The 12,858-nt window shown below is 35.8% G+C and overlaps 1 protein-coding gene across 1 annotated transcript; it reads right to left on the bottom strand.

Moving 5' to 3' along the window:
• Positions 1 to 4,731: 4,731 nt before the first annotated feature.
• On the bottom strand, positions 4,732 to 7,158 carry LOC141588201 (uncharacterized). Its single transcript, XM_074409657.1, has 6 exons — positions 6,861 to 7,158; positions 6,663 to 6,747; positions 5,855 to 6,554; positions 5,582 to 5,725; positions 5,353 to 5,470; positions 4,732 to 5,021 (listed from the first exon to the last, which is right to left on the bottom strand). The coding sequence occupies exons 1-6, from the start codon at positions 7,156 to 7,158 to the stop codon at positions 4,732 to 4,734; spliced, it is 1,635 nt and encodes a 544-aa protein (XP_074265758.1).
• Positions 7,159 to 12,858: the final 5,700 nt, after the last annotated feature.

Here is a 12,858-nt window from a genome sequence, read left to right as displayed (position 1 = left end):
TATTTGATTAAACAATAACTCACATATATTCAATAAGTACATAATAGGTAAATTAATTGTTTTTCCATAATGATTCTTAGTTTTGTTTTTTTGGTTAAATTGGGCCTCATCGTCCGACCATTGTTTTTCGTGATACTCCCGTAGTTTTACATCAAACCGAACTTCATTATTTTACCTTTTATTTTGTTTGTCAAGATGAATTTATTTAAATTCTTATCAGGAGTACATGTCATTCAAAAATATTATATTTGATACTAGACTCAAACAGAAAGAGTTGAATAATTACTTTCTTTTATGGTAATATTATTAATATTATTATACCTAATTTGTACAATTTTATTTTAGTAATTGTTGAAATTTGTATTGAAATGAATTTTATTATTTAAATAGTTATTCAACATATTCCCTCCTATTCACCAAGTTTTTACGTTTTTCTGTATTAGTACGTTCAATAGATTATTCACCAAATTTTTACGTTTTTCTTATATATATGACGAAGAGAAGGAGAAAGATCATTCATTCATACACATATAAACCCTAGACATCGTACTAGCAAGAGAGCCGTGCCATAATTCTTGTAGTCGTCTTCTACATTAAAAGCTAGTGCAATTCTTGGAAGAGTACCGTCCCCTTTCCACGGTCGTTTCCCTCATTGGATTTTCACCAAAGTTCTCGTGTTAATCTTTTATTTACTTCCTAATTTACTCACATATCAAGCATACAATTATCATAAATTCCACAAATTACGCATAAAGACCATTTTAACCTCATTTAACCAAATTCGATAGAAAAATACAAAAACACTAGTGCAGACATGTTATAGGAAGTATTAGATCGACAACAGTTATTTAATATTAGAATCATGTCACATGATTCACTAATTATTTAAGATCAGTCCAAATGTGTAATATGATTATTATTATTATTATTATGCATTTTAGGACCCCGTATAGAGGTTATGATAACACTCAAGGTATGCTCCATGACGGGGCCAATACTCCTGGATATCGCGTACAAGGGTCAATACATGATTGATTGATTGGATGCCACTTTAAGAACGAAGCCAATGTTTGAGTAACTGGAGAGGGATGGTGATAAGACGTTACTGGGTGTCACCCTCTCACACCCATTCTTAATTGAAGGGGTTCCTACTCATCCCATGTGAGAGGATGGCGTCTAAATTGGATGTCACGAGTGACGCCCTTTCATTTTCCAACTGCCAGAGGCACCTTCTTTACGGAATCATCATCGTTTGCGTAGTAGTCGTTTGAATTTTGAAAGATCGAACATTTTATACTTCTTTTGCATGGGCGTCATTAAGAGAACAATTCGGTTATATTCCAGTAACACTCGTGGTTAGATAACAAAACGCAAAAAGAAATATTCATCCGGCCTCGGTCAATTATTGTCCTTTAGTTTTGGCACAAAGAGCAAGTAAAGATATGTGGACCAATTACTAGATAACTAGCATAGATCCCGCGCTATGCGCGGTATATATAGAGTATTTATTTGTTTAGGGTATTATTTATAATGAAAAAGTAATTAAAGAGAATCCAGTATCGTTATGAAATGTGTATTTTTATGAATTAAATATATTTTTTTTACCATGAAATTAATGATTTCTTTATTTAAATAATTTTCCAATTGTTTTAATGAATTTTCTATTATCACAAAGTTAATGGTAGGTATGTGTCGAATTATTCTCTAAAATTAAAATTATAACATTTAATGAAGAATTTACAACGTGCAGTTTATAGTTTATCAAATTTAATTTATTTTGATGAAAAAATTATAACAATTAGTAAAGTTAATAATTTAATAAAAAAGATAGTTTATAATTTTAATCTATACTAAATAGTTTAATAAAAAAGATAATAGTTTAAAGAAGGAATATTTTACTTGTTTCTTGAATTAGATAGATGCATTTGGAGGGAAATAAGAGAAATATTATTCTCTTAGTAGTAAATAAAGGAAATTTTATTAGTAAATATAGATAGTGAATACAAATTAAATAGGAAATAAATATTATCTAGTATAATTCACTTGGGCGGAAAATGTAAGCGAAAAAATTTAGAGATGTGTTAATCTTTTAGTATATAAGGGATAAGTGGAACAAATTGAGTGTTAATAATCAAGTTACCCATCAAGTTCATTATTAAAATAAAAAGGACAACAATTGAATAAGACATCTCAAAATGAAAAATGATAACAAATAACCAGAACAGAGAAAGTAAGAATTAAATATATGATAACACACATATAATCTTTCAGCATTTTATACGAAGTAATTCATAACTTCCAGCATTTTATACGAAGTAATTCATAACTTCCATGTGATGAAGTTAGATAAATTCGAACATATTCATAACTTCCATGTGATCCAGTATATAAATATTTTCTCTTTTTATGTACCAAGGCGAACCCATTGATAAACAAAGTCTCAAAAATATACATAATGTTTCCATTTATTTAATATATGATAACACACGTACATAGAAACATCACTCGTACATATATAAAGATGAGAAGATAACATCACAGAACATCCATAATGCCTATATATAGGCTAGTGCCTATGAGAGACATTATCTTATAACTTCATTTACTTACTTAAACATGCACAACAAAAGAAATCAAAACACAAGTACTTAAAAACCAACTAACGGATGACTATTACCATAGCTGGTAAAGTCATTGAGTGCAACACCCACGACCAAAGATCGTACGTATTCTTCGTCGTCATCCACTCTACCGTTTTACTCCGTAATTGATTTAAAAAGAAAAAGCATAAAACGACATCAATATAACCTTATTCGATAATTTACATGATTCATGAGCAACATATTGGTTTAGATTAATACTTTAGTTGTTCATCAACAACCACTCCCATCAAAGTACTCAGGTTCACAAGTAAATGCATGCGCGAAACTGAATTCGCAAGAACAGCCCGTACAACACCAGTAAGATGGGCCGCAAGATTGGCCTCTGCCGACGCAAGCATCACTTGCATCGATACCCATGCTTTGCAGCATGATGTCTGACAATGGTTGAAATTGTCGAGTACCCATGCTCCCTTTAGGCATGATGCAAAGCATCACTAGGGCAACTATTATTACTACGTTGACAGCTGAAAACTTCATGCTTTTTTTGTTCATTTCCATATCTCACTGTTTTTGTTTTGTATTATACTTTTATTAATTTTATTTGTTGTATGTAGCCATGTGGTATTATACTTTTATTAATTTTATTTGTTGTATGTAGCCATGTGGTATTATACGCTTTATATAGGGGTGCGAGGGGAGTAAACTATACAAGGACCTCAACTAAAATAAATAATGTAGCAATGATTAAGGATTTGGCGTAGGAAAGGGAATATAATACGTATTAGGAGTAATATTAGTTTTCTCTTATCAATAATTGTAATGTACAATGGTACATAGTATTGGTTGGAGCCCTCAAGTACTAGGGGCGGTTTTGGGGTAGAAAGGGAATATAATATATATTAGGAGTTATGTTTTATCAGTCCGGATTTTTTGTCATGCTATTTTATTTTGAAGTTTCAATTAATTGTTGTCTTTTCTATTTAAAGAGTAAACTTGATGAGCAATTTGATCATTCATACACAATTTAGCCTATTTATCATTTACTAATTGACATCCTTCTCTTTCCTCGATTCTTATACTAAAATCAAATGATAGCAATTGACCGAGACGGAAGGAGTATTAGTTTTCTATTATCAATAATTGTGCATATACGTAGTATTGATTGGTGGGAAGAATTTTTAAATCATAAGGCCTTCAAACCAGGGCGGATTTGGGCTAGGAAATGGAATATAATACGTGTATATTTGGAGTAATATTAGTTTTCTATTATCAACAATGGTACTACAAATATTGTCAGATTGTTGGTAATATCAATCAGGTGAGATGCTCGATTTTCATTAAAACTTCAGAAGATTTGAAGACCCTCTTGGCCTCTTGTAAAAGGTTGTATAATTAAATAGAGATATTGTAGAGGATGTGTAGAACCTGAGCAAATTAAGTATAGAGATCTTTATTTGAATGAAAATTTATCTTATTCGATTTGTATCTATTTGTATTTGATCGAAATTAATATATGTTGTAGATGTATGACTTTTTATTAATGAAATGATCATCTTTTGGCTAAAATAAAATTATACTTTTTTTTTTTCAATAAAAGACCTCAATAGTAAAAAGTTTTCGTTAAAGCATCAATCCTAAAACTAGCACTTTTTCCATTAACTTAATTATTGAGATATGTGAGAATTATATAGTTTTTACTTCATTTTGCTATTTTAGAAAATAAAAAACCCAAATTTTTTTTCTACAAAGAAAACAAACCAGCTCTTTGTATCTCTCTCCCTACACTGATAAAGCAACTTTCTTATTAGTTTATTTCCCTTTAATTTGGATTGCATATCGCAATGCATAATAAAATACCAAGTAATAATCTGCCGTATGTTTTTTTTTATTTTTGCTAAACCGTAAGCTTTTCCATTAATAAACGGCAATTACATCATACATTTTTATGACATTACAATTTTTTCAGGTGCTAAATAGATATGAGTTGGACCCTTAACAACCAAGCTCTATCTCTACAAGAGACAACCCCTATTTTAGAATGAAAAAACCGCATTCTAATGGCCTGTTGCACTCTCTTCATCACTATTTCAGGCCTCAGGACTCGATCAAACAACCTGGCCTCATTTCTCTATTGCCAAATGAAGTACCAAGCTGCTTTAACCGCAACAGTACAAACCTCTTTCCTGATTTTGCTCCATCTTCTACCAGTAATCCTAACAAAAGAGTTTGCTTGAGTAAAATCAGAGCACAACCACTTCCCAAGTTCTTGCAGAATCTGCTTACTGAAGGGGCATCCATGAAACATGTGAGTCAAATCTTCTATCTGTGAATGACAGATGCAGCATAAACTATCAGTAGCAACTCCATATTGAAACAATCGATTCTTCAGCATTAGAGCATTATGAGCAATGAGCCAGGCTATAAAGGAATGCTTAGGGACAACCAAGTGACTCCATATAGCCTTGCTCTAAATGACTTCAGCCTGTTTGTCTGTAACCCAATTATAGCAGCTTGTCTGTAACCCAATTATTGCAGCTTTGAACTGAGTACCCTTCCCCACTTATACTCCCGACATTATCAACAAAACCTACAACAATATGATCGCGAACCTTGCATATTTTCCTCCAGTACCAGCTGATATCAGGAGGAGGATTATAGGTTTGCCAGCAGGTATTTTTTAAATAGACATGATGAATCCACTGAACTCAAAGTTTGTCTGGCTTAACTGCTATCCACCAGACTAACTTACCTATCAAAGCAATATTCCATTTCTGACTCTGTTTGAGCCCTAAACCGCCCTCTTTCTTAGGCACACATACCTTAGACCAAGCAATTAAGGATGATTTGGTGTGTACAGTGCTCCCTTCCTATAGAAAATTCTCGCATATTGCGTCAACTCTATCCAACAATCCATTAGGCAACACAAACATTGCTGCCCAATAATTGTGTAAGGTGGAAAGGACAGAACTAACTAATACCAGTCTACCAGCACATGAGAGGTGTTTAGCTCCCAAACTTCTTATCCTTTCAACAATCTTATCAATTAGAACTGCACAATCCTTCTTTTTCAATATGCCTGCAGTAACTGGTACTCCTAAATATTTGAATGGTAATGTGCCCTCCTGAAAACCATAAAATGTCAGAACTTCTTTCAATCTACTCCCTACACCATTAATATATGCACAAGAGTTCTATGAATTCATCCTAAGTCCAGAAGCAGCAGAGAAAGAAGAATAGGCTCTTAGCAATACCATTATTGAATTGGCATCTCCTTTACAGAACAATAGAAGATCATCCACAAACATCAAATGGGTTAATTTCAGTTGTTTACACATAGGATGATAGGTAAACCTTAGCTTCTCAGTAGCACAATTGAGTATTCTACTCAAATACTCCATACAAAGTGTGAATATTAGTGGAGACATTGGATCACCTTGCCTTAATCCTCTTCTTCCTTTAAAGAATCCAAAGGTATCTCCATTTATAGCAACTGAGAAGGAAGCACTACTAACACATTCCATCACTAAACTTCTGAAATAAGGAGGAAAATGAAAACCCTCAATAATTTCTCCCAAAAACTGCCAACTAACTGAACCATAGACTTTCATTAAATCCATTTTAAACATACATATAGGTGTACAAGCTTGTTTATTATAGAGCCTCACAAGATCTTGACATATCAAAATGTTCTCAGTTATACTCCTACTTTTAATGAACCCTCCTTGGTTTAAACTTATCAAGTCAGGCAACACTCCAGCTAACCTTGTGCAGATGATCTTGTAAATACTCTTGTATAAGATATTACAGCATGCAATTGGTCTATATTGAGTAACATGAGTAGAAATTTTGCACTTAGGCATTAAAGTTAGGAAAATATTATTTAACTGCTTAAGGAGCTTGCCAGTTTTAAAAACATCAAGAACTGCAGCACACACCTTATCACCAACAATGCTTCAAGAGTCTTTCAAGAAGGCACTGGAGTATCCATCTGGTCCAAGAGCTTTTTGCTCAGGAATAGAAAAAATGGCCTGCTTAACTTCCAAAGCAGTCACAGGTTACATCAGAATTCCCCAGTGTGCATCAGTACAAATTTTCCCTTTCCTGATTATGTGAGCATTCACATGTTTAGTATGAACTTCAGTCCCTAGAAATTCTTTATAATAGGATAAAAAAGCATCATGAATACTCTGAGGATCCTCACATACATCACCATTCATGTGTTTTGTATAGATATGACTTGATTTCTCACAAATTTACTCTTAATCACTCCATGAAAGTACTTGGTGTTATAATCCCCATCCTTAATCCAAGCTGCTTTAGCTTTCTGACTTAAAAATTGAGTATAAGCCTCATGAAGTTCCTTATATTCAGAATTGGCAGCATGTTCTTTATCCATCCAGTAGATATTACCATGATTAGCAGCAATTTGAGATTGAATATACTCCAAATTATTCAAAGCAATCCCAGTATTATTTTCAATTTCTGAAAATTGATGCTTATTATATCTTCTGAATTGGTGTTTTAAGTTCTTAAGTTTCTGCACTACTCTATACATCTTGGTACCCTGAATATATTGATCCCATCATCCAGCTTTCAAGGGGAGATAGGAGGGTGCCTTCCCCCACATATTGAAATATTTGAATGGCTTGCTATAGTTGACACTCTGACCAGACCTCTTCAGAATACAATGTGTGTGATCAAATGTCCCCTCTAGCAAGAAATGAGCATACATATCAGGCACACCCTTACTCCATTCATCATTGGTAAGCGTTCTATCTAATCTGCTATAAACTCTTGTCCCTATATCCTGTTTATTATTCCAAGTGAAAAACAACCCCATGGCTGGGCAATCCACTACCCCACACCTAGAAATACACTTCTGAAACTTATCAATTTCATGATCACTAGTACTGCTCTCTAATCTCTCTGCATATGACAAAATATAATTAAAGTCCCCACACACCAGCCATGGTTCAGTTACATGTGTGGCAAAAGCAATTAGTTGATCCCATAATTCTTGTCTACCATTTTGATCATTAACGACATATACCATAAAAACACAAAAAATTTTATTAGTAGCTAATTCAGTGACTCTCATATTGACGCACTGAGATGAGTAATCCTGAAAATCCACCTGGTAAATGATATGATTCCATAACACCCAAATTCTCCCTCCCTTATGCCATCTATTATTAGTTGATATACTCCATCCATCCATAAGAATCCCATGTAAACTATTTAGAGACAAAGTTTTTACCTTTGTCTCAAGGAGACCAAACAAACCAACATTGTTTTTGTGCATAAACCACTTGACATGCTTTTGCTTGGTTGGATTGTTTAGTCCCCTAACATTCCAGAAGCCTAGACTATGCATTCCTCACCACCTGGTGAGGAACACTACCGCTTATCCCAATCCTTTCCTTAGGTGTAGAAGAATTATTTAAGACTTCCATAAAAGTATGTTGTCCAAATTTATGCACACTATAAGCTTTTTCAGTGACCTCTTGTCTAGGCAATCTCATAAGAGGCCTAGAAGGAGTATACCCCATAGTAGAAGAGCTAGACCTTTGCCAAATAGTAGGAGTCTGCAGCTGTCCCTCATTGCTAGTCTGAATTGCTTGAGGTATAATCACAGGAGTTGAGACTACCTTCTCTTTGCCCTTACTCAGCTGCACGGTTTTGTTCACAACAGGTTTTGGCTTCCAAACCTGAGTAACTGCCTTTTTTGCACGAGGAATATGAGTACTCTTCTTGGACTTCATGCAGTCTTTAGCAGAATGCCTAATACACTTACACACCTCACACATTATAGGCTTTCACTCAAATTCTACTTCTATTTCCACCACCTGCCCCTGTTCATCCAAAAACTTAACCTTGTCTGGTATATTCTCTCCAAATAATACTTCAATCATAACATGTGCATACCCAAGTCTGGTTCTGTCCTCATTAGCAGGATCACATTTAATAAACTCCCCCAAAAGACATGCGATCCGATCAATACCCTTCCCCCAAAACTTCAATGGTAGTTTATGTAATTTCACCCATGCTGGAACAGATTTCACATCATGCTTAACAAGTTCAACATCGACAGTCCATGGCTTAACAATAAGGGGTTTATTATCAAATAAGAAGTGTCCCTGTTTCAATACTGCCTCCCTTGCAGCCAAAGAATTAAAACGAACCATAAAAACTTCATTAGGCATGAAAGAAATCATATCAATCTTATGATTAGCCTACAATCGCCGGATAAAACCATCAACAACCTCCCAAAGAGGATTAGCACCCAGGATAAAACAATATACTGAGTTTCTCTAAAAATCTAATTCAACTATCACCTCAGCCTCAATAAATTGCAACATACCTGAAGGTTGCTTTGGGATGACTTCAAGCACAGTTTAATTGTTGTGTACCACTTCCTTGGGTATTTCATCTTCCTCCTCCTCTCCAGTAACAACCTCTACCAGAACTGTCAAATTCAGAGGGGGAATTCTCACAATTGAACCCATGCTCTTCTCTTTGTGGCTGTCCTGACTAGAAGGACCAAGCTTTCATGACAAAACTGGGAATTCATTAGCATTGGTTGTAGAAAGAAGTTCAATTTTATTACTTTTTTTTGTTGATTTTTATGGATATTAGTTGCAGAAATCAAAGGAGATCGAATTTTAGGTGAAATCATCATTGTTTTTTGTGTTTTTTAGATCCCTAAGGTTTATTTCTCTCTTTCTCTCTCTCTATCACTCCCATTTTTTAAAAATGTTCTTTTTTGTTTTAAAGCTCTTAATCTATTGTTGTTCTTGAATAATCTTTGTATGTTTGACGTATGTTCAGACCAAAAATAAATATGGCATACATCACACACAACGAAAATAAGCACCTTTTGTAACACCCCAATATACTAAGGTGTCTTACCAAGGACCACCCTAGCATATCAAGGTGCTACCATATCGATTGCCCGAGGTAGAGTATATCAAATTGACCCAACCCCCATGCAACCTGCAAGCTATCCACAGCTACACATTCTAAATCAACTACTCACCATCCCCGAATAGATCACCACAATTTTGAAAACAATATCGTGGTCAGTCAACTGTATAAGCAAAATAAGAATTCATAATGCAACAATACAATCAACTCAATGCCAAAACCAATCCCCAACTCCATTATCAATCAATAACTGACTACACACTCCTGCCAGATTACCCATCGCAACAGGTAATCCTCAGCGCCAGTGAGGGACAGTAACCGTTCCCACCTAATTAAACCCCGCTCATCGCAACGAGCGCACCCAGATCATTAATTTGCACACCTCTTCTGACGAAGCCACAAGAGGCGAACATGGGGTTGGAACCATCTCCTGAAAATGGTCCCATCTCAACAATACCAATCTCAATATCAACAACCAATATCAATCCAATTCAACATGTTAATCAATCAATCAATTACCACAATCTTAAATTCATTACACAATCGGTTGAGTAGGGAAACCCTACCTTATTAGCAAATCTGAAATTACAAACCATAGCGGAAGCTAGAATTGTTCCTCTACGAACTCATCACCTAGCATAATCACAAACAATATCAATCCAATTCAACCATTTTTCTAACCTACTCAATTAGGGCAAAACCCTAAAGAACGAACATAATTAATTAACAAAGTACTAGTGACTTACCAATGAAACCGATATGGAAAAGACGGATTGAAGACTCACGATCGAGCAATTAGACTTTCGAGTGATTAGCGTGATTAGAGCGGTGATAAGCTTTGTTAGATTTTGTAAAAGTGATTTGTAAACTGATAACTCGTAATTTATAATCTCTAATCAACATAATCAAAACCGCGGAAATTAATCTCATCAGACCGGGCACTCGGTCGAGTACCTGGGGTACTCGACTGAGTATAACCTACTCGGTCGAGTAACTCACTACTCGGCCGAGTGTTCCTGGTCAGTAGCCTGACCAGAAGTCACATGACGACTTACTCGGTCGAGTTCCACTTATTCGACCTAGTAACTGAGAACCAGAAAACCGTGGCATTACAGTTTTCCCTACTTAAAACGAATTTCGTCCCATAAATTTATATAATACCCAAAACAAAAGCAACACAAAATACTCGAAGATACTAACACCACCAACTATGACCAACTATATGACCAAACTATAGATCAACAAACTAGCAACATAACCAAACCAATCTCAAATTATCCCAAAACACACATGCGACCATCTCCTACGACCCTTAAAAGACAACAGTTACGTCCTAGTAACCAATCATACCTGATAAAAGAGGTGTGGGTGGTGCTCTCTTATAGTCTCATCTGGTTCCCAAGTGGCTTCTTCAATTGTGATTGGACTATAGTACCTTAAGCAAGACAGTTTCACCATTCCTTGTCTTGCATACCTTATGATCCAAAATCTCCTTAAGAACCTCTCTCATAGGGACCAATGAACTTCTGGCTCAGCTTCCCTCTCTTGCCAAACCTCATAACTCCCTGCATAGGTGACACTTTCAAGAGAATCTTGTCACCTACCGCAAACTCAAAGTTCCTACGATGCAAATCCGCGTAACTTTTTTGTCGATCTTGAGCTGCTTTCATCTTTTGGCTAATCAAGTGTACTTGTTCAATCATATCTTGCACCATCTGTGGTTTTAAGATTACAACTTCAGCACTGTCGTCCCAAAAAACCAGACTCCTACACTTCCTGCCTACAAAGCCTAAAAAGGTGTCATCCCAATACTAGAGTGATAGCTGTTGTTGTAAGAAAACTCTATCAGGCCTAGTCTATCCTCCCAACTCCCACCAAAATTCATAGCAAAAGCTCGCAATATATCTTCTAGAGTCTTGATAGTTCTCTCAATTTGATCATCTGTCACAGGATGAAAAGTTGTACTCATCTTCAAAGTAGTACCCATCCATTCCTGCAACTCTTGCCAAAACCGTGATATAAACCTGGCATCTCGATCCGACACTATATCCTTTGGTATGCCATTTAACCGTATCATATGCTTCGTGTACCCCAAAGCTATCTGGATTTTACTCCAAGTATCTTTCATTGGAATAAAATGAGCTAACTTGATTAAACAATCGATGATAACCCAGATCATATTGTTACCCTGCTGAGTCCTTGGTAACCCCACAATGAATCCACAGAGATCGACTCTCATTTCCATTCTGGCACCTCAAGTGACTGAATCTTACCTTGTGGTCTCTGTTACTCCCCCTTTACCATCTGACAAGTTAAACACCTAGTCACGAACTCCGCAACATCTTTCTTCATACCGGACCACCAAAATGTTTTCTTCAAATCCTTATAAAGCTTGTCACCACCCGGATGTATCGAATATGGAGTGCAATGAGCCTCTGTCATGATCAACTTCTTCAAATCAACATCATTAGGTACACACCATCTCCCATCAAAACGAGCTCTCACATCTGTATGGATAGAAAACCTCGAAACTGTACCACTTTCTACCCTTGACTTCTACCCTTGCATCTTGGGATCACTTGTTTCCTTTTTATATCATCATAAAGTTCAGTCTCTATTGTCAAATCACTGATGGTATCACCCTTGCTAATTGTGTGAATCCCCATCCTAGTCATCTCATCCTTTAGTTTTATCAAAGACATAGCAGTACATAACGAATGCACACTCTTCCTACTCAAAGCATTTACCACCACACTAGCCTTCCCCTCATGATAAATGATTTCCATATCGTAGTCCCCAATCAGCTTCATCCACGGTCTCTAACTCATGTTCAAATACTCTTTCTGAGTATAGATGTACTCCAAATCTTATGATCTGAAAACACCTTAAGGGTCGCCCCAGTGCCTCCAAATATTTAGAGCAAATACCACCACACCCAATTCCAAATCATGAGAATAGTTCTCCTCATAAGACTTCAACTGCCTCGAAGCATAAGCGATAACCTTCCTATTCTGCATTAAAACAAAATCCAACCCATTATTTGAAGCATCGGTATATACCTCAAAGTTTACACTTCCCTTAGGTAGAGCTAGAACGGGAGGTGTGGTCAAACGCTCCTTTAATGTCTTAAATGCCGTTTCACAACTCTCATCCCAAGGAAATCTGGTCTCTTTCCTCATCAAAGCTGTCATAGGTATAGCGATCTCAGAGAAGTTCTTCACAAACCTCATGTAGTAGCCAGCTAAACCCAAGAAACTTCGTATCTCAGCAACATTATGTTTGAGTATGTGTCCTCGACAATAATGCGATCACATGTTTAAATCTCATATTA

The sequence above is a fragment of the Silene latifolia genome, chromosome 1 (assembly GCF_048544455.1).
Source record: "Silene latifolia isolate original U9 population chromosome 1, ASM4854445v1, whole genome shotgun sequence".
NCBI lineage: Eukaryota > Viridiplantae > Streptophyta > Magnoliopsida > Caryophyllales > Caryophyllaceae > Silene > Silene latifolia.
Note: the sequence above shows the minus strand (reverse complement) of the source record. Positions and strands in the feature narration are given on the sequence as shown.

Bases quoted from the DNA above. Each gene is read 5' to 3' on its own strand.
- LOC141588201 (XM_074409657.1), bottom strand. From the start codon at position 7,158: ATGTATAGAGTAGTGCAGAAACTTAAGAACTTAAAACACCAATTCAGA. The intron at 6,748-6,860 runs GTAAATTTGTGA...AAGAATTTCTAG, and splicing joins CTTTCATGGAGTGATTAAGA to GGACTGAAGTTCATACTAAA. The intron at 5,726-5,854 runs GTATTGCTAAGA...TATGGTTTTCAG, and splicing joins GAGATGCCAATTCAATAATG to GAGGGCACATTACCATTCAA.